General features: G+C 46.7%; 1 protein-coding gene across 6 annotated transcripts in view; it reads right to left on the bottom strand.

Moving 5' to 3' along the window:
- Positions 1-8,287: 8,287 nt before the first annotated feature.
- LOC144122885 (dermonecrotic toxin StSicTox-betaIB1i-like) overlaps positions 8,288-22,392 on the bottom strand; it is a 53,141-nt gene continuing 39,036 nt past the window's right edge. For 5 of the 6 annotated variants that reach the window (XM_077655860.1, XM_077655857.1, XM_077655861.1 and 2 more), the window contains 2 exons: positions 9,458-9,698; positions 8,288-9,197 (listed from right to left, as the gene is read on the bottom strand). In XM_077655860.1, coding sequence (XP_077511986.1) covers positions 8,999-9,197; positions 9,458-9,698 — 440 coding nt within the window. In that variant the 3' untranslated portion in view covers positions 8,288-8,998. The remainder of the gene's footprint in view (positions 9,198-9,457; positions 9,699-22,392) is intronic. The other variant, XM_077655862.1, reaches the window with a different exon arrangement.

Raw genomic sequence — 22,392 nt, 5'->3', positions numbered from 1 at the left:
CGATTTCCAATATAGCGTCCTCAGCTCGAAACACAATAGGGGCCCTGCTTAGAACCTTTATATATAAAAAAAAAACAAACTTGTAGTCAGTGCGAGCCCTAAAAAAACCATTGTTATGGTCTATGCCTTAGCCTTGCGTGCATTCATATAGTACGCAATTTAATTTTTGCATGCTATCTTCAAAAATGAATTTCGAACGATCACGTTCTCGAAAACGTTTTCGACTTGAGCGAAAAAAAAGTGTTTTTGTGTGTGTATACATATAAGCAGGGTTTTCACGTAACTTGTACCAAGGATTTAAAAAACTGGTAAACTGCAGCCTGCTCAAAGCAACGATACATTTTTTGTCATCATGTGGCGCTCCTCAGAATATTATTTATATTCTGCCTAAATAGTTAATTAACTAAGATGAATTATCCAAATTTTCAAATATGCATTTCAGTGCCAAGAGTGTTAGGTTAGGTTGTAGAGCAGGATTAGAAACAACCGATATAGTTTATTCTAGCAGCACATCTCGTACGGGCTCCTTTTTTACGGCCTCTAAAGAGCCCGAAAAATATGAAACATACCACGTGACTGCGCTCGTGCGCTACCATATTGCAGCGCTCTCAACGGCGTTGCGACTAAACGGAGTGTGCTCGCGGACCGTGGCGAAGTGCACGGCCGCCGCAAAAGACGCGCCGCTGCGGAAAGTGCGGAAAGTGCTGGCGCGCTGTCAAGCCGCTGCTAAGAGCGGCTGCCGCTCAATTCGCCACGGTCAGCGAGCACGCTCAGTTTAGTCGCAACGCCGTTGAGAGCGCTGCAATATGGTAGCGCACGAGCGCAGTCACGTGGTATTTTTTCTTTAGATGCCGGAAAAAAGGACCCCGTAAGAGATACGATGCTACAATAAACTAGATCGGTTGTTTCTAAGCCTGCTCTACAACTTAACGTAACACTCTTGGCGCTAAAATATTTAAAAATTTACACCGTTATTTAAACTAATTAAGCGGAAAATAATATATTCTGAAGAGTGGCACATGATGCCAAACAATATATCGTTGGTTTCAGCGGGCTGTGGTTTACCGCTTTTTTTTTAAATCGGTGGTTTTAGTTATGTGAAACACCCTGTATAAGTAGACAAGGGAAGGGAAATGAGGGGCTCATTATACATATGAGAAAAGCCAACAACCACAGAAACCAAGGAGCATAAGGGAATTTTTAAAATTGTGTTGTTGATAAATGGAGCTTTCTAGCGAATATTTCGTCGCATAAAGATAATTGATTACAAAAGCAGGAGAGAAAACAACCACATGACATCGGTCGGAACCGAACCCGCCACCTCCGATTTACCCGTCCGGTGCTCTACCAACCGAGCTACGGCGACGGCTGTCAGATCTTTTGCTGTCAGACATTTAAGTTTACGTGTGACCTAACCTTGAGAGTTTTCATCAGCGCCACCATCGTGCATCAGTGGCGGACGTAGTATGTCCTGTATTACCGCTTGTGTGATGTGGAACGTCAACGAAAGGCGAGGGCCGGAGCTTCGTAAGAAGCCCCTTATGATGAAGTTGAGGGTCACTGACCACGTCGAGGTTATGATCGAGGGTTCCGTGTTCACTCAGGTGGCCAAGATTCGGTCGTCGTTTATGTATGTAGTATGTGGCGTAATGAATGTTAGTAAACTGCCCGCAGATTTCCATTTCTCCTATTCTTAGTGTTTGCATGCAGGCTGCCTGAATTGTCAATGATTTCAGTAGTAGCCTTTGTGACACTTTCTTCTCTTTAGCTATGACGGTGGCATTGTCCCAGTCGATATTATGATGGTGTGCTACAGCGTGTTTCACGACAGCGTTCGATGCTTGATTGCCATTCGCCACGTCCCGTTTGTGCTCTTGCAGGCGTCGTGGAAACTTGCCAGTTTCGCCGATGTAAGCATCGTTGCAAGGTCACCGCTTACCGGCTGTCGGACTGCCTCCACCAAGTGTTGAGCCCTCTAGTTGGAAAAACTTCACTTCGAAGGACATTGGAAACTCGGCCATGTTTGTAAAAAAATTAAAAGGTGTTTCTCTCGCGATTGACGAAGTAATGGTGTCTTCTGACGTAACGTCGCTCTTCACCAGTGTACCAGTGGATCCGGCTGGTAGCTCGTGCGAGGAACCCCGGCAGAAAGCCTTCCCAACTGCACACCCGTTTATGTCCCAGAACTCTGTGACCTACTGCGGTTTTGCCTAGGCAACGCATAATTCTCGTATGGCGGCAAATTCGGCAAGCAGACGCATGGTACAGCCATGGCTGCTTCAGTCTCAGTCACAAGAGCGAAATTAGTGCTGGAATCCCTGGAAGCCAAAGGACTTCGAATATTTCAAACGGAACCAAACGTCTTCTACCGGTGCGTAGATTATTGCTTTTGCGTCACCAATAAACGGGACGTGCAGCGATTGTTCAACAGCTCGAATTCCGAAAAACGACATATACAATTCACAGTTGAAATGGAGAAGGACGGTTGTTTGCCTTTTTTGGGCGCAATGGCTCGTCAGTCTACGACCAGTCTCAGCTTCACAGTCTGCCGGAAGCCTACTCACACCGGCCGTTATCTGGAGTTTAATTCGAACCATCCTCTCGCCCACAAGCTGTCAGCTGCATCGTCGCTAATGACGCGTGCCACACCTGCATGCAATGATGAACGCGAGGCGCAGAACGGGCTAAGAACGGTTCATGATGAACTTGCCGGCAACGGCTATCCAGGGCGTTTTCTGACGCGAGCCGAGAAGCGTGTACGAGCCCCGAAACCAGATAAGCACACATTCAAAACCAAAGCAGCAATCCCCTACGTTTCAGGAGTGAGCACAGCGCTAGCGCACGTATTTTCGAACTACAATCTGCGTGTCGCACATATCCCTTCCCGCTGTAACACATCATCATAATATCGACTGGGGGAATGCCACCGTCATAGCTAAAGAGAAGAATGTGTCACCAAGGCTGCTACTGGAATCATTGATCATTCAGGCAACCACTAACGCAATGAATTAGACATATGGAAATCTATCTGCCCGCAGTTTACTTACGCTCCTTGAGTCACATGCTACATATTTAAAGGACGACCGAATATTGGCCAACTCGGTGAACTAGGAACCCGTACAGGTTCCGAAATGTCAATCATAACCTCGAAATGGTCAGTGACCTTCAACTTCATCAACACCATGCCTGATCAGAGAAACTTATTTCGAACCTCGGACTAAACCCTCTTATGCTTTCTGTGGTATCAAGGCTGCCAGAACCGAGGCCCTCGTTAAGAATTTAAGAAGACAAGGGAAGGGAAATGAGGGGCTCGTTATGCATATGCGAGAAAACAACAGCCACAAAAGCCAAGGCGCACAGCGCACTTTTTTTTAAATTTTTGGCGTTGATGAGTGGAGATTGTTATTGAATATTTTATTGCTTTAAGTGAATTGATTCGGCTTTTAAAATCTACTATCTTTACGCGATAAAATTTTCACTAATAATCTCCATTAATCAGCACCACAAATTGCGAAAAATCCCCTATGCTGCTTGGCTTCTGCGGCTGTTGGCTTATTTCATATATATACTCGCCACGTCAAGATTCGTGCAGCGGCGATGGGTGACGTATTCATGACTCATGAATTGATATGAATCACATCGCATGCTACAGCGATGCTTCGAAGACGGCTGATGACTTCTGAACCACAGTTACACAACGATAGCTCAAATAAATCTTATATCATGATATAATATATATGAGGGCGATATTGTTTCATCGCTTGGAGGCGTGGTTTCGTGGACACTTCAAAATTGCTTGGATAGCTCGTGTTGAGTTTTTCATAGGAGTGTAGCCGTACTTAGCCTGCTCACATCTCCGCAGGCCTTTAAGGATTTGCCTCCTATGGATTCTTTCAGCAGACCCCATCGTGTGGGAATCACTGGGGCGAGATATGGCGAGCACGGTGGATATACGCCCCGCGCACCGCCTATAGAGGCGCCACTGAAAGCCGCCTAGCGGCCGTTTTCGGCCCATCTTCCGGGAGTCCGGTTCGGCGGCTTCCGTCGCCACTGCGAGAATGGCTGAAGTTTGCAGCTGCGATTTCCCGGTTGTTCCGATCCCCGACGAATATTTTTGTGGATACAGCGAGAGAAAGTGCCGGGCTTTGTTCGAGAGCGAGCATGTCCACGACCTCGCCGCCGTCTGGGACAACCCGGTCCATGTATGTGCCAAGTGCGTGGCGCAGACAAGCGTAACGAAGCCCAGCTACGAAGTGGAGATCGTGGTGAGTAGCGGCTTTGTCAATAAAGTAATCACATCAACAGAGCCTCTCTTGTTTTTTAATCACAGCTCCCGCACTGCACTAATCTGGTGAGCACATACGAATCGCGCGTCTCAAATCGACCCAGCCACCGTGCTGAAGTACATGTATCCGGCCCTCAAAACATCGCTTCACTGACGCACTGATGTGCGTTGGCGACCGGAATACACGAAAGGCAGAAGCAGACTAGCGCGCTGTCAACATTAATCAACACCCACCATTCCTTCGGAAGGCAAGAACGGGAGGTGCTGTGTATACGCAGGTGTAGTTTTGTCGGCTGCGCTGCCGCGTATGCATATCCGCGACTGCGCATTCTTGCTGCATCGAGATACGCAGAACAGCACAGCGTGCTCCGTTTCCATCATGATGTCCGTGCGTCTACGGGAATTGTCATTGCCGCGCCCAGTTCACTTGTCTACCGCCCAAGTAGATGCTCTCCTTGCCTCTTTCACCTTTTCCGGCGCAAATCTCACATAATTACCGTTCTGTAACGTGGAGACGCGTACGGAGGGTGGTAGTTAATGAACATTTCTTTTTCTGTATTTCTTGCATTCACTAAAACACATTCATAATATGAATATTAAATACCTGCATGCCACACGGGCTCTACTTTGTAAAATAAAGGCAATTTCCTCTTGATACTAGATTCACACATTAAAAAAAATTTTTGGAGCATTGTGGTTATGCAAGGAAACTTTAATTGCAGCATACAACTTCTGTATGCCTGCAGGCTTTTGGGCATTGGACGTGTTCCACAAAATTAGCTACCGCTGCAAGCAAACCTGCTTTCTGAAATTACAGGGCCTCAATTATGTTAAAAATCTCACACTTTACTGATTGCACAAAGAATTTTTGACATCAATTTTACCTGATGATTCTTGCATGCAGGCAGCTTGTGATGAGAGAGAGAGTAATACCTATTTTTTAACTTCAGTGCTTTATTATTTTCTTGGCAGGCGTCAGTACCCGACTTGTAACTAGAAGATGGCAATTGCTCCCGTAAGGCAGGACCAGGTGGACGATGGAAGCACGTTGCTGCTTTAGTGCAATACACAACAGAGAAGAAAATGAGCGCAGAAGAAAATGCTTCATGTACAAGTTGACCAATAGTGGGGGGAAGACTTCAGTACGGTCACTGTGGACGTATAAAAAGGGATCTTGCTTGGATAATTTTCTTGGGAAGACGGTTGAAACATTGAACCAATGACACGAGCAGTACCGCCGCCTCAAGATGCAACTGCTGTAGCCACATTACCTCATGAGCTGTGCGCAATACTTGGTGAGACGACACAGTGCGCAGTTATAATCCTACCATCACAACTGCTAGCCACTTGTACCTACAATATGTAAAATAATCATAACTAACATTTCCAGTATCGCCTGCCTTGCTTGGTTCTGTCACAGTTCATTCATTCCAAGTTCCATTGCATCCACATTTAATAATGCCTCCCACAAAGCACACCATTTCATTAATTTTTTTTTGCTAGCGATATATCTTACCGTTTATTTCTGTCAGCAGAAGGCGTCTTGGTGCGTCTGTATTCACTTGGAAATAGGGCCGGCATATATGCTGGACTCCAAGGGTCGTTGGATTTCTCACCGTTTACAAAATGGTTGCCGCAGATCCTGCTGTGTTTGGTCGGCTCCCACAGGGTCCTGTTTTTTCTTATAATTTTATGACAGAAGCAGACATAAAAACAGCCATTACAGCAAAAGGGAATAAATTGTTTAGTTTATGGCTACATGGGCAATGAGGGTCCCCTTGCGGAGGGCTTCAGATTAATTTAGCACCTGGGGTTCAAAACAGTTTGCTGTTGGGCTAGTAGGTGCTTTGACATCATATCTATCTAATTGAACAGCATAGAACAACGTGTTCGTCTTTTGTACTGTGCTTTGCGCTAAATGAAGCGATTATGATGTTACCTAGGGGTCTTGCGCTGACATCGTACAGCCCACGGGCACTTTTTTTTTTATTTCGCCTGCATCGAAATGCCGCCTCTGCGGGCGGGGTCCTAGGGATCAACACCCGAATGCCAAATCCACTGAACCACCGCGGTGGAAGAAACATGATAATGCAATGTGCTGTCCTGCCTATAGACCCAATTAACTACAAAAAATGGACACAAAATAAATGGAAGCATGCGGTCATCACGTCACAAAGGAAGCTCAGGCCGCATGCTTGCAAAATGAGCACCGGTCTTGCACGCGGTAGAAATTTGAAGTTTCAATGCGCGAACACACATTCCCAAAACATCTACATGCGGATAATGAATATCAAGATTATAGCGATAGCGAAACTATATCCATGACGCCGAGACATATTTGTGCAGGGGACCACATACGCAGCATGCTGCGTACTCTAATAGAAATAAAGGACATTTTCACGGAGCAGTCAATACCCACAACGAGTGCATTAAAAATACCGCCATTAAAAAAGCAAACGTTTCAACACGAAAACACAGAGGCGCGATAAAAATCGACATGCGCAACTTTCGAGCGATAGCGAAACTATCCCGACCATGACACCAAAATGCACTCATGCAGGGGGAAAATTACACATGGTGCAGGCAATACCCGCAACGAGTGCCTTCAAAATACCACCACCAAAGCAGAAGCGCCCTGCACATGCCTGAGCTGCGATGCGCAGTAATCAGCACGACTGCTTACCAATGTGTACTTTCAACGCAGCAGCGTGGCGATTTATGATGGGACGACGACTACCCCAAACACTTCCTAGCATCATTAAAAGAAGAGGCGTGAATAAAAAAATTGACGTTTTAAAGTAAATAGAATCAGTTCCTCACTTCTGCCCCCGAACAGCGGCGATCCATTGCTGTCGTCGCTCCCGCTCATAGGGCGGCTCTGGGAACGAGTAGAATCGCGTCTCCGGCGAATTTTTATATGTCTTAGAGCAACCAACCGCACAACAGTTGTTATTGGATATGCCTTCGGGCTCCTGTCGGAATGAAGGTGCGACGGACAAACCTTATTTTATCGAAGAAACAGCAGAGAAAGAAAAAGCCACGGCGCAACAACACGAGAAGTGACCGGCAAACAGCGGGCGTCTCTCCCGGAAGTTGGGAGCAAAGCCGCCACCTGCAGCGCGGCCGTAGCTTTGCGCGCCGCCTATAGGGAGCATTCACACTTCGTATTCTCGGTGTTGGAAACCGGTGTATGGGGAGTTTACGGTTCTGCATTCTCACTTAGCTTGAAAGCCCCAATTCTCTTAAGTTTACCTCCAAAATAAGGGTAAACGTTGGTTTAGACATATTCTGCATGCGCTGCACTGGTGACATTCTATACGCGGCATGTTGTGCTCAAGAGATATATTTGACTTAGAAGCCTCATTCAAAGCGAGCAATACTCAGCAGTAGTTACACTGCGTAGCCCGCGCCATCTTATCACAGTGGCTCCTTCGAGACTCATACGAGCTTCGGACACTTTGGCCGAATGATTGCACAGGGTTCATTCTTGAAGGCGCCTCTCCAAGAGAACGTTTCTGTTTCACAGCACTCGAACATGGACGTTCTCCCTTGAGAAGCGCTATATGATTCCAAAGCCTGCGCTGAAGTTGAAGTCGACGCTATTATGGCTGAAAAAAATCTTTCTCAAAAATCTTTCATGAAATCGGGTCTCAAACTGATACTATTATGTGTGACGCCAAGCGCATGCGTTGCCTTGAGTGTTCTGCTTCATAATATGTGTTTATTTCTCTTTGGAAGCTGGGTACTTCCAATATAACGTTTATTTTGTGCATGGTTTGTCCTGGGATAATAATGCTGCGCTGCCCAGCCGTGCCCTCTACCATTAATGCTTAACCGGGCTGATTACTATCGCGTACACTTACCTGGTAACAAACTATTATTATTATTATTACTACCATCATATAATGTTAGCTTCTTGGTGACAGACACGCAGACGAGAAAAAATAATTTAGCAGTGCAGCGACCAAGAACAGTGATTTTAATGCGTTAAGACGTGCGGGAATTCAGTTTCCATAGTTGGATAATCAGTCAACATGAAAACAGTTGCATGAATCACGAACTCGAACCAAAAGGATCCGAAGTTAAAAAATGGCACAGTAAAGCTTCTTTCCTTGTTTTTGTCTGTCTTCCTTCCCAACATCATCCAGCCCAGGATAACTAACGGTTTTTATAGCAGAAGAAATAAGTGGCTTTATTAAGGGCTAAATAATTGATTGATTGAAACCCTTTATTTCAAATGGGATAGCTCAGTGGGCTAATTTTTTGGGAGAGGAAGTAGGAAGGAAGGTCACATATATAAGATATTTCTATAAGAAACAAAGGGAGGTCCTGGATATGCAGAGTTTCAGCGGAAGGCAGTTTCTGCTGGGATAATGCAGGAAAGCTACTCCTAGCATCCTGTTTTCTTGCTCACTTGTGTTTGGCGTCAAATCAGCGGTGTTTTAATTGCTGAAGCTGCCTCTACCTTGTTTTCCTATGTGCGAGCAGTACGCAGGTGCGCAGAGACCAGGCATTGGGAACAATGCCGCGCAATCTTGACCCATTATTAACGCTGCAAAGAATTTATCTTATGCAGCAAGTAATGCAGCCCCCTTACTCAAGTTAGACGGTAAGGAAACTTGCACACACTGATACTGGTCTCCACCGCACATCGCTAACCTCCAATTGGCAAGGGATCAATTTGCTTAATGTCTTCTTTCGTTTTCGTTAGCGTCACACAAGACTACGAGATTTATTCCAAAATTGCAGATATGGCCAGTGATCTGGGGGTTGATGTGGTGTTTCGCAGGGAATCCTCTTCCAAGGGTCGTCGTCGCTTGTGGCCAGTCTGCAGCATTCGGTGAATCCTGGATCGGCCAGCACACGCAGAACCACCGGTGGAACGTTGGTAATTACTCCGTCGATCCGGTGCCTGCGAGAGAGAGGGGCCAGTTAGACTATTCCTGAAAATTGGAAACTTATGATTAAAAACGCAGCACCTGTACGTCTGATTCGCCTTTAGGCTGACGTCTCACTTTTAGATAAAAGCAGAAAACAAAATTACGAATCGCTTCGTTTGACCTTTTCAGCAAGGGTAAGTAAAAACAAATACAAACTTCGAAATGTCCGTTAGTAGAGATGGAGTTGCTTACACCGTGAGTATGTTGTCCGATAAAGAGCGTTTACCCCTACCTTAGTAACAGTCGTACTGGAGGTGCTCGGTCGACTGTGTACACATAGACCTTGTCCGCGTAGTTTTCCGCGGATGCGGGATGGGCTCTGAGGGTGGTGACGCTGCGAACATATCTTGAATAGTTATCCTCCTTCCAGCTTTCATTCTGAAATGCGAATCCCTGCCAGACATGACGTCTGATGCCAAGTCGATGAAAGATATTTGCTATGACTGACAGCTCTCCGTTGGTGACGGCAAAACCTGCGACGATAGATTGTGCATCTTTAATTTCTCTAGACTGGTTCATGCTGCGGCATACACAGTCTACACAGCGCCTCACAGAATTTGTTAGCCGAGCATCAGCTTAGCATCAGCCACCTACTTGTCAGCGCTGACGGTAGTCTATGAACTGCCACATCCCTACGTGGGTAAGGTCACTCTTTCGCCATCACTACCATCACCATCAGACTTACCATGTCATATATGCAGGACGTCCAAACTGTGGATCATTGTAATACGTGTTTTGTTACCGGCTGACAGCTGGCGGCTAGCCTGAAATCCCTGTAGATGTACTTCGCGACATCGTTGAAGAACCAGAGGTGGAGGGCCGAGAAGTGAGCATTACGCGAACAAGTATTTCGCTTGTATGTGGACAAGTTTATTTCAATTTATGTCGTACAAAAACCGTGGGTGACAAAAAAAAAGCGGTTCGCAATGGCCGCTTGGCAAGCTTCGTAAACCGTAGAAGTCGGCAGCATTAGCAGAGACAGTTACACAGGGGAATCATTATGCATTGTTAGAGAAAGAAGAGAAAAACGAAAAAAAAATAGAAATGACAAGTAAAAACATTTCAACACAGTAACAAAATACAACCTAATCAATGAACAGTGCCCTAAGTGCAGAAGAAGTCATTTTTGTTAGATTGCTATAGAGAGGGGTGTTCAAACATTTCGGTAGAATATATTTTAACATCGCAGAACCGTAGTTTGTTCTGCATCTGGGTATTGCAAACATTCCATGGCCACTAGTTGCATAGGGTGTGGCGTATGGTATAAGAGGAACTATGCGGCTGTTAAAGGGTCATTTCCTGCCGTGATTTTTTTATAAGAGCAGGCGAACCTGTACTCTAATAGCTTAGTAACCGGAATAATTTTTTGTACTTTTGTCTCAAGGAGCGCATCGGGCGATTAGCCTGCAGCTTCGTGTAGTGAAAGAGAGGAAAGACTGATGCCAACAAGGATGTGCGATTTCTCGTTTGTGCGCGCTTTTACAGCATATGAGACGTCCGGCAAATCCCGGCGGATGGCCTATTGCTAGATAAGGCGCGCGTGCGGGGTGGCAAGCGCTTCACGCCTTGCCTTCACAGTGTGCGTGACCATGCGCAACGCCTACCCTGTGCCTCAAGACTGGTTACGGTACCCGGCTACTTCAACACTTTGACAAAAATGCATCCACTGGAGCTTACGCGGGAAGCTAATGACAGTTTTGAGGCAAAATTGCAACCGAGAGCCCACACCCCTCCGGTAGCTCCCAAGCATCCCGATTAACATCAGCATTTCACCCCTCAACCCCCCCCCCCCCCCCCCCCCCCTCCGAGCTGTCGTTTAAATTCGAATTACAACAAGGGTAAACGTCCAGTGAATTCTGTTCCATCGGCAGTTTTAACTGGTCCACTAAAATAGGGGAGAACCGCCGTGCTGCCAGTTAGACAAGGTTCTCTATGGCCGCCGCTGCCGCGGTGGCTCAGTGGTTATAATACTCGGCTGCTGACCCAAAAGGCGCAGGTTCAATCCCTGCTGTGGCGGTCGCATTTTGGTGGAGGCGAAATGCTAGAACCCCGAATACTGGGCGATGTGACAGCACAAACCCCAGGTGGTCGAAATTATCCACAGCCCTCCACTGCGGTGTCACTCATAGCCTGTGTCGCTTTGAGATGTCAAACACTCCTTAAGCATAATTTCAAGGAAGGTTCTCTACAGGGCAATATCATTCCCAACCTGGCCGAAAGTTTCCGTGAGGAACTAGTTTGTTGCTAAGAAGGGTAGATACACAAATATTACAGCCCTAAATCTGCTCACTTATAATGGAAGTTGTATACTTTCTGAAATCCAGATCAGAGACTTGGAAATCCAGGATGCATGTATGCCGCTTCGAACGCAAACAGCCTCTTCTCGGGGCAAACGTTCTTTCCTGTATTGTGAAACACGCTCTGGATGCCAGCTTTTTTACGACCGAATTCGAGCAAAGCACTTCAGCGCTCGGCACTGCTTCGGAGAGAGACTAATGTCAATTTAGAAGAGACAGCCTTGGGAAAGCGACTTTATGAAAACTGCTGCTGTCAGACCAGAGGGTCCCGACTCAGCCAATCTCGCTCATTCATTGCAGAATAGGCCCTGCTGCTCCGCTTTGCTGAGTAACGTTTATTCGCTAGCGACTAAAAGCCACCACGTTCAACCCAACAACATTTTTCACTGTTGAAAAAGTTGTTATAAATGGCACTGCCAGCAGTTCACCGCAGTGCAGTAGATCTAGCGCAGATTGTGTTGCGAAACGGCATCACTAGAATACGTGCACTGCTCAAGACATAGTTAAACCATCAATGCGCTCTTTAATGTATAAGACAACGGACCTTGAATATAATGTATGCCCTGCATGCCCACTTTCTGGCTTCTGCTCAAGATGTTCAAATTCAGAATCAGTTCTTTTCTGTCAGAAGCAACAAAGAAAGCTCAAACGAAATGTGGACCAAGCTCACTTGATTGCGTGCAAGCCCCCTTTTCATGTCATACACTGACGGCAGAATTCTATTCTAACAATATGCAAGTACATTTACATTTTAAACGAGAGAGCAAAAAGTATAAGTTGTACAGAAAGAACCGAGAAAAATAAGGCACATCGTGCCATCTTTCCAGTTAACAATTCTACGTAGAATATGCAAGTACGAAAAAAAATTATACAAAAAGCATTTTTTTTTCTAAAACACATCATACACAAGGACGTGAGGTTAATCTGATCAGGCAAAACCAAACAGTAGTGTTTTTACAGTGTTGATAAATTCAATGACCTGAACATTGCTTCCAAAGAAAAACCTTAGGCTCGGAGATGTTAATGTCGTTAATATCAATTTGACTGCAGTGAAAATTGTTTAGTAATGTTGGGAGAAAATGACGTAGCATTTTTTTTGTCTAGCTTTGTCCGTCAAAAGAGTTTTCCAAGGTTGTGACAAACGCGGGTCCTGAAGGGTTGTTTACTTGTTTACTTGTTCTATTATTGCATTAAGTTCTTGCTGGTTATAGCAGAGTTATTTGTATTTGCCAATGAATATGCGTATAAACTATGCATTCTTATTATTTTAAGCCACGTAAAATATTTGCCAGTATCAGCTTGTGTAAAATTGTTGCTGGGCGAGTTGGTCTTTCTTCCTTTGTTCACACAGCGCGACGCCGAACACGGACACGGAGGAGACTCAACAAAGCGCTGATTTCAACAAAGGTTTATTCCTGCGCGCAGCGTATACATATGCAGTACAGCGCGCATGCGCAGCAACGAAAGGAAATGCGAAAAGTTAGGCTGAGACTGGGGCAACGGCAACGGACTGCACGAGACACATCCTTCATCGATACAAGAAAGCGGGCAGCTAAAAAACTGAAGAGCAAGCTATCACGAGGCAGAAAACAACAAATCCCCATCGTCCGGACCTACTGCAAAGTTAGGAGGAGGAGGAGGAGGAAAGGCAGGGAGGTTAACCAGACGAATAGCCGGTTTGTTACCATGCACGGGGGAAAGGGGTCAGGGGAGAAAAAGATGAAGGAAAAAAGGCAGTTGCAGGAAAGTAGTCACTATGTAAAGTTACAGCGTTCAGTAAAATCACAGCATATCGTGCAGGCCACAAGTCTTCAAAAAGCGGAGCAGTGCCTTGGACGCCTTCACCGCCGACGACCACCGCGGCCAGTGGCCGAGAATCTTCGTTTCCGTCAGTGGGCGCAGGTCGAGATGCTCCAGTGTACGGCAGAGAGACTGTTGTCGGCGCTGTAGGCAGGGAATTCAACAAGATGTGGGCTATTGTCTCATCACACCCGCAAACGGCCCATGCAGGGCTGCCAGCCATACCTATTAAGAAGGAGTAGTGCTTGGTGAAAGCTACACCAAGCCACAGGCGACACAACAAAGTTGCTTCACGTCGTGGTAGGCCGGATGGAAGCCGAAGCTTCAGTTCTGGGATTAAAGTTTTTGAACGCGAATGCGAGAATTGGCCTGAATTCCACGCGACAGTGGTCTAAGCCTATCCGCTGCGTCGGCTCTCGAGATAAGGATGGACACGCAATCACCCTCATGGTGTGCAGTTCGTGCGGCCTCGTCTTCGCGCTGGTTGCCTGCGATGCCGCTGTGTCCTGTCAGCCATTGGTAAACAATTTCGTGCCCTTAGTTGATGGCTGTGTGGTGGAGCTCTCGGATTTCGGTGACAAGTTGTTCATAGGACCCATGACGAAGAGCAGATTGTAACGCTTGGAGGGCTGCCTTTGAATAAGTGAAAACAGACCATTGCTGGGGTGTTTCTTCACTGATATGCTCAATGGCGACACGAATAGCAGTAAGTTCTGCGCCAGTCGATGAAGTCCGGCGTGATGTTTTCACTTTCTTAACTATGGTCCTTAGGGGGTGACTACGGAGTCCGAGCAACTGGAAGGGGTCACTGAGCCATAGGTGTATACGTACAGTCGGTGTCCATGTTTCTCATGAAAATATTCTAGGGTTGTCTGTTTCAGTCCTGCCGTAGATAAATCAGCCTTCTTTTTGATGCCCGGTATGGAAAGAAGCACACAAGGTTGGTGCAGACTCCATAATGGAGAAGACGGTCTAGAGGCTGGTGTAAATTGGGTTTGTAGGAAGTCGCGATGGGCATCAATAATTTTCGCAAACGATGTACTCGGCCGGTTAGCGGGAAGACTGGCAAGATGGTGCGTGGGAAGCCGAGAGAGGTGCCGAATATGCGATCTCAAGGCATCGATTGAGACATAGGCAGTCACTGGATTCTCCTGAGCGATGAGTACTGTTGCGACTGTAGACGCTCATTTTGGCAGTCCAAGGCACGTCCGCAGAACTTGAGCCTGTACACTTTGCAGACACCGTATGTTCGTTTTCCTAAAGTTTCCTAGTTCAGGGATACTGTACCGAATGAATCCCATGAATAATGCGGTGTACAGCTGGAGCATCGAGTGCACTGATGCTCCCCACGACTTCCCTCCGAGAAAAAATAGAATGTGAACGATCGATGTCAGTCGCCTTTTCATGTACGAGACATGTGGACTTCATGTTAGATTACGATCGATGATTACTCCGAAAAAGCGATGGCTTCTTTCATAGGGTATTGTTGACCCATTTATGCTTACGGGGTAATGGGACATGCTCTTGCGTGTAAGGGCAACAACGGAACATTTTTCAGTAGAAATCTCCAGGCCTTCCAGGCGGAGGTAGGCCGCAAGAATGCTTGCCGCTTTTTGAAGCCTTTCTCGAACTTTTGGTCGCGTAACTCCTGATGCCCAGATACAAATATCGTCTGCATAGAATGAGACTCACGCCAATTGTGGTAGTACATCGACAACGCCGACAAGCGCAAGATTGAAAAGCGTTGGGCTGACTGAGTACTCCACCTTGTGGGACCCCACGGGAAGTGTAATGTGAAGATGTTGGTCCGTACTCAGTCTGCATAAATAGTGATCGGTTGGATAGATAACTGCGTATCCAGAAGAACATGCAACCACCAAGTTCTGCAGCTTCCAGAGAGTCCAAAATATCTTGATGAGTGACGTTATCATACGCCCCTTTAACATCCAGAAATAACGTCGCGGTCAAGCGGTTCAGGTGCTTCTAATGTTGAACTGTAGAAACCAGGGCAATCACACTGTCAATAGAAGAACGTCCCTGCCGAAACCCGGACATTACATCTGGGTATATTTGATAGCGCTCCAGATACCACTCAATTAACGTAAGCACCATCCTTTCCATAGGTTAGCCCACGCAAGTAGCCAATGCGATTGGGCGGTACGATGCTAGGTCAAGCGGCGATTTTCCAGGTTTAAGGACTGGAACCAGACGACTTGATTTCCACACGTCCGGAACTGTACCCGCACTCCATGATGAGTTCAAGTGGTCTAAAAGAACATGTCGAGCCTCCTGACCAAGGTTTGCAAGTGCAGAGTATGTTACTCCATCGGGCCCCGGCGATGAAGCACGTCTGCAACTGGCCATGGCGGCGTCTAGTTCTTCCATGGAAAAAAGAAGGTCCATTCGTGAATCCCTAGATCTAGGCACTTCGCAGCAATTCAGAGTTGTGGATTGGTTCCTGGGACATGCTATTCTTGCACAAAAATCTTCACCAATCTCCGCTTCGCTACGTCCTTGGTGAAGTGCGAGAGGCTTGAATGGTTGGAGCTGTTCAGGAGATGTTCGCAAACCACGCACCATACTCCAGATGCGTGAGAGAGGCTTTCGTGGATCCAGTGATTCACAGAATTCTTTCCGACGGAAACCCTGCAAGATTTGAATTCTGCGCTGAATTTTCTTTTGTGTGCGCCTTGCATCCGTTAAGTCGTGCAGCGACTTTGTGCGCCTGTATCTTCTCTCTGCTCTTCGTCGAACTGATCGGAGGCGCTGCAGCTCCACATCGAAGTCTGTGAACTTTGGCATTGGAGTGAAGAAGCATCTCGCGTGTTTCATAGTCTCCTAGATGCGCTCTTCAATGCATGTTGTGATGTCTTCTCTGCACGCTTCTTCCATATAAGTTTTAAAAATAGGTCAGTCTATTCGTTGCAAACGTTTGTCAGATCTGCATCCAGCGAGACCAGGAACAATAATATATGTGGGGATGTAGTCACTTCCATGCCTTTCCACGTCGACAAACCACCGGATGCGTCTCGCAAGACACCGAGACACAACGCCAAGTCCAGACAACTCCTGTAATACAGTCCGCGAATGTACGTCGGAGAACCGTCGTTAAGGCTGTGTAGGTCGTTGTCAGATGCGAAACAGACAAGACTTCTTCACTTCGAATTCATACGGATGCCTCCCCACATGGCGTAACGCGCATAACAGTCAGAAGTGACAATTCAAGGCCCAGGTGTTGCAGCCAACAAGTCCCTTAGTCTGTCGGCGTCAAACCTTGTTGTTGGAGATAAGTACGCGCCCACAAGCGTAAACGTCAGGGTGCTGCTTTTCACCGTTACACAGACGTACTGGTTATGGTCGTGAGGGGGAACCGTATGGTGCACGTAAGCAAGCTCCCTTCGAATGTAGAGGATGACCTTGCTATTTCTCCTGTGCGTGGAGGATGCAAAAGCTTCATAGCCAGAAATTCGGATGGAATTTTGTAAATTGGGCTCACAAATCACAAGGATTAGAAATCTGTGTTTATAGACATATTCGCGAATGTCCGAAATGCGGGAATTGAGTCCACGGGCATTCCACTGGAAAATTGACGCTTCTCTGACTTGGCTTTCAAATGGTAACGCTGGGAGAGCCATTGTGTCTGCTACTGGAAAGCTGAAAGAACTGGATTTAGCACGTCCAGTACCTGCAATGCATTCCGTTCTGCTGGCGAGTGAACGCTAGACAGCATCACTCGCATGGCGTTCATAAGAGATCTTAAGATGGCGAACACCTGCACTTCCTCTCCCAGGGCTGGATCTCTGCCTTGGGCTCGGTCAGCTGTAGGCGTGAGACAGTGGGGGCGTGGTGCCTGCTCAGACACCAAGTTCGAGCGTGGCTTCGGCAATGGTGGCCATTTCACCTCTGAAGCACTCGTTCCGGCTTCACCAGTCACCGGGCTTACATTACTCGGTGGAGGGAGAGGACAAGTAGTAGGAGCGATGGGGGCTTCCCTGCCGCTGTCGGCCTTTCGTCTAGCAGATCGTCGACGACGCCAACGACGCCTCTTTCTTCAGGCGGGGACAGACGAAGAAGCGTCATGAGGGCTACGGCAGTTGGCGCACTTCAAGGCAGTAGTGCGGCAACTGTCACCGCTATGTGCTTCAGAGCAGCGCGGCCACGCTATAGTGTTATTACAAACGCCGCTTACATGCCCAATTTTCATGCACTTCTGACACTGAAGCAGCTTCGGGACGAATGGGCGAACTGCATGTCGAAAGTGGCCAACCATCACGTGTGATGGAATACAATCGTTTAAAAGTGAGCTTGACGCACCTTGACTTGCCGAGGCGCTGACCCTTGGTTATTTCGATGTTGTTCGTCGCTGGTTTAATGAGTATCGGCAGGTCGGAGTCAGGGATGTTCGCATCGATGTCGTAAATGACGCCAGCGGTTGTGCCATTGTTATCAAGAACAAGAGAGCGGACCAGGATGTCTCCGATCTTGATGGTGGCTAGACTTTGCAAGGCGCTCCGCTCCGTTACATCGATGGCAAGGAGTTTCCTTCGGCTGTTCATCCTGACGTCATTGAGCACCTCCGGGACGCGAGCCTCGAGGAACACCGACGTAGCCTGCCTGTCCAGCAGGTTGAGGTGGTCGGTGGGCGATTCAGGTGTAAACAGGACTGTATGCGCCGATGCACTACGCATCGTGATGACGGTAGATGTGCTTGATGAGGATGAGTCCTCACTCTTACGAAGTCTTCTCTTGGCTTTCTTGCTCATCACTGGGACGAACCCGTCGTCCGCCGAAGAGTCCTCGCTTGTGGCTGAGTGCAGCACGGTGGCCTGGCTGCTTGCCTCGCTCGATTGGTGGAAGCGCTTCCTCTGGGCGGCTGCCGCCGACCCACCGGTTTCCAGAGGATGCCCGACGTCCACCACGTCCATCGCCATCACGAAGAGGGAGCGGCGCCTCCCTTATTGTGGAAAAAGCACGATAAAACTTCAGCGGCAAAAAGATAGCGTTCTGGTCTGGAACAACTTCGTCTTCTCTCTCTCTCTCTATCTCGTTGATTTGTTGAGATTATGAAGTATTGTGGTTCTCTCACGTAGGACCACGTTTCTGACCTGGGTATTTATTATTCTAATGAGCATTTGTGCTGGGCTTCTGTATCTGTCCGTCTGTGTCTTATTTCTTTGTACTCGTCCATTTGTTGCGCTAAATTTTCCAGGATGCATAGCTTTGGACAGCTTATCTGGTGCAGAGAGCACCGGATGCACACCTGCTCTTCTGCCAGTTTTTGTTTTTAGATTGCGGGTGACAGCGTGCAGGTAAGGTATTAATCAATTTTTTCCAAGATATTTGTCAGCTCCACCACTGTTTTGAACCATTTTTGGTTCTCTGAGCACACCCCCTAGAACACACAAGGGCGTACACGGATAGCCCGCGCCCCTCAACCGGGCCAGCTGGCTATGCAATGCAGATTCCAGTCGATGCTTCCACATTTTCGCGAGGAGGAGGGAGGAGGAAAAACATTTATTCAGAGCACAAAAACTGTGTGGGCTCAGTACGAGAACCCATTGGTCGTCATCATAATGCGGCCCCTCTCAACCAGCAATTTCTGGTCGAGTGGGCTGTGGCTATGAAGGGTTGCCTCCCAGCGCTCATGAGTCGGATCGGGATTGCTGTCCAAGTCTGGGTTTTCTTGACATTCCCAAACCGCGTGAAAGAGTGTGCCAACTGCTCCACAGAAGGGGCAGGACGAATTGTAGGTTTCTGGGTACCATTTACTCATTAGGTAAGGATTGGGCAGAGTATTAGTTTGTAGTCGCCTGATTATGTGCTCTTCATATTTACTTAGGGTTTTGTGAGGAAGAGGATATTCCCTTCTTGTGATCTTATAGTACTCCGTAATTTCTGCGTAGCTTAGTAAGGGTGAGGGGTTGTCAACTATGTCAGAGAGAGGCTGCGTGCCAGATGCTCGGAGGAGGAGAGCTCGAGCAGCTGTGTTGGCCGCCTCATTGCCCGTCGTTGAGAGGTGCCCTGGCGTCCAGAAGATCTGGATGTTTGAAGGATTAGACCTTTCCAAAATTTCCCAACACGGAGCGCCAACGCGGCCTCTGAGGTAATTGCGTACCGCTGCTTGTGAGTCGGACATAACCGTTGCCTCGCTGTTCTTTGATATCGCTAGTGCGATAGCTGCTTCTTCAGCCGATGTATCCACCGCTTGGATAAGGCTGCTTGCAATGATATCCCCCCGGGGTGAAACTGCTGCAATTGCCGCGACTCCGTTAACGGGTCCAGCCGCATCGACGTAGATCGTGTCCTTGTTTCCATCCCAGCGCTTAGAGAGCTGTCTAGCTCTGGCTAGTCTCCGTCCTCTGTTATATTCCTCATCCATGCGTTTTGGTATGGGGTGAGTCGTAATGTGTGATCTCATCTGCATGGGCATGTTGATCTTGTCAGCGACTTCCCGGGGTGGACTGATTCTCAGCTTCTGTAATATTTTGCTGCCAGGCTTAGATGTTGAGAGCCTGACAATTTGATCACATTTTCGCGAGAGCATTGCCCCTTTTCACTCAAGCACACCTGTGTTGTGCTGACCCAGTCGTCTCCTTTCCCACGATTTCACCAGCCTCAGCTACCTCTCTCGTTGATTTGTTGACATTCTTATGAAGTATTGTGGTTCTTCCCACGTAGGGACCACGTTTTTTGCACTTTTCGCAGTCACGGCAGTGTATGCCGAGATGCCCGGATGACGTTGTTGTATTGTTGCCCGATCATGCTGAGCTGGGCGATCTGTCCGATCCCGCAGCTATGTGCAGTGTCTTGTCAGTGCTGTCAGACTGCCTTCAACAACTAGCATAGACAAATAAGTCGCCGTGAACAACCCATCAGATTTCCTGACCTGGGAATTTATTTTTCCAATGACGATGTGTACTGGGCTTACGAAACGCGAAGAGACAAACACGTACTTCCATTTGCTTTAGCCCACTCCAAACTAGTGAAACTTGCACTTGTAAAGTCTTGTTTTTGTAATGTCCTCGCGAAAACGTGCAATAATTGACTGGAATCTGCATTCTCTAGCCAGGTAGGTGATCCGGTTGAGGGGTTCCGGCTGTCCGTGTACGCTCTTGTTTTCTGATGCAGAGGACATGCTCAGAGGAAGTAAAAATGGTTTCAAACAGCGGTGGGTCTGACACAGACTGATATCTTACATGCACGCTGCCGGCCACAATCTAAAAAAAACAGGCGTACATGTGGTGTTCCTTGCACCAGATAAGCTATCCAAATTTTGTAGGAAGGTAAATTCCGCTGTCACTGTGAACAATAACTGCACTGTTAGATACCAGCAAACGTTTGTAGAGGGCGCAAAGAAACGTGGTCTACTCGATACATATGCACTGTGGCCGAACTTACATTGGCCAGACGGGCAGATATCTGAACCAGGGGCTCTTGGAACACAACAATAATGTTATCTGGGCATTTGGGCATAAGCTGCCGTGACTGTGGAAAGTGCAAAAAACGTTCAAGGTTCAAGGTTCAAGGTTCAAGGTTCGTTTATTACATGTTTATGGTACAAGGTTAGAGAAAAACATTGGTATACAGAAGGAGGTCCCAAAGTCAGAGACTGTGGACGGGACCTCCTGTGAGAACAATTGTAAAAATGAATTACAGACAGCAGATGCAAAAAAAATTTAAGTTGTTGGCGTCATAAATGAGCAGTGAGTGAAATACGAGAAATAATGCAAACCCTTATTTGAATGAAAATGATTACACGCCTAATATCATACAGACCAATACAAAAGACAACTCATTGAATAATATAAATGACAAAACTAGTACCATATACCAAGAATACTATTAGGGGGTTGTAAAAACTGACGGAGAGTGGATTTAAAGGCGCAGATATTAGGTGATTGCTTAATGCTAACTGGTTGGGTTCCACATTGTACTGGTAGTGAAACGAAATGTTTGCTTTCCATAATTATTGTTAGGTTTAGGGAGTAAAAAAAATGTTATTAGCAAAACGCGTGTCGTTGCTACGCGGATTTTTATCACTGCTAGTTAACGAAAAAGGAAGTAGATTTCTAACAGATTTGTACATAAGGGTACATAATTTGTGTTCGATTATTTTGGGCACTGATAAAATATTGTATAATAGGAGCAGACGAGGGGAATTTGCATAGTTGTGACTATAAGTGATAATTCGAATTGCTTGATTTTGAATAGTTTGCAGAGAAGATAAATGCGAATGATACGTGTTTCCCCAAGATGAAGTGCAATACTGAATATAGGAGTGGATGAATGAGTAATAGAGGGAAATGAGAATAGGAACATGGAAATACGGGCGAACTTTAAATAATACTCTAATACCATACGCCATTTTTCAAGAAATAGATGAGATGTGGGTCTGAAATTTAAGATGTTTGTCCAGTACTACGCCTAAAAAGGATGCGTGGTCAGCTGAAAGGATTGAGTTTGAGCCTATGCTAACAGACGGGTTTTCGCAAAGAATTTTTTGAGGTGACCTAACAACTATAAAGCTGGATTTGGATGCATTAATGAACAGCAAATTATTTTTGCACCAATCGAATACATTCTGTGCATCAATGTTAAGTTTATCGATCACTTTATTTGTGAATCTGAGGTTAAGATTGTTGTGTCGTCAGCATAAAGAAAACATTTGGAATTATAAAGACAGCGAGGGAGGTCATTGATATATAATAAAAATAGAAGAGGGCCAAGAAGGGAACCTTGCGGAACTCCAACGTTAGTAGTCTTGAATTTTGAGCATGTTCCCGAGATGACCACGGCTTGTTTTCTATTGAATAAATAGCTTCTAATTAGAGAAATTGCAGGCCCAGTTATGCCGACAGCGTCAAGCTTATTGACGTTGTCCCTACTTGGGAAGAACCGCATTACTTCATAAGTATGTCAACAAGTCAGCCAGAGAGATAGCTGAGACTGGTGAAATCGTGAGAAAAGCAGACGACTGTGTCAGCACACCACCGGTGTGCTTGAGTGAAAAAGAGCGTCGTTTATTGCGAATTCTAACTTAGCAGTGGGTCCGGACTATGGGGATTCTGTT

The sequence above is a fragment of the Amblyomma americanum genome, chromosome 3, assembly GCF_052857255.1.
Source record: "Amblyomma americanum isolate KBUSLIRL-KWMA chromosome 3, ASM5285725v1, whole genome shotgun sequence".
In the NCBI taxonomy this organism is placed as follows: domain Eukaryota; kingdom Metazoa; phylum Arthropoda; class Arachnida; order Ixodida; family Ixodidae; genus Amblyomma; species Amblyomma americanum.
Note: the sequence above shows the minus strand (reverse complement) of the source record. Positions and strands in the feature narration are given on the sequence as shown.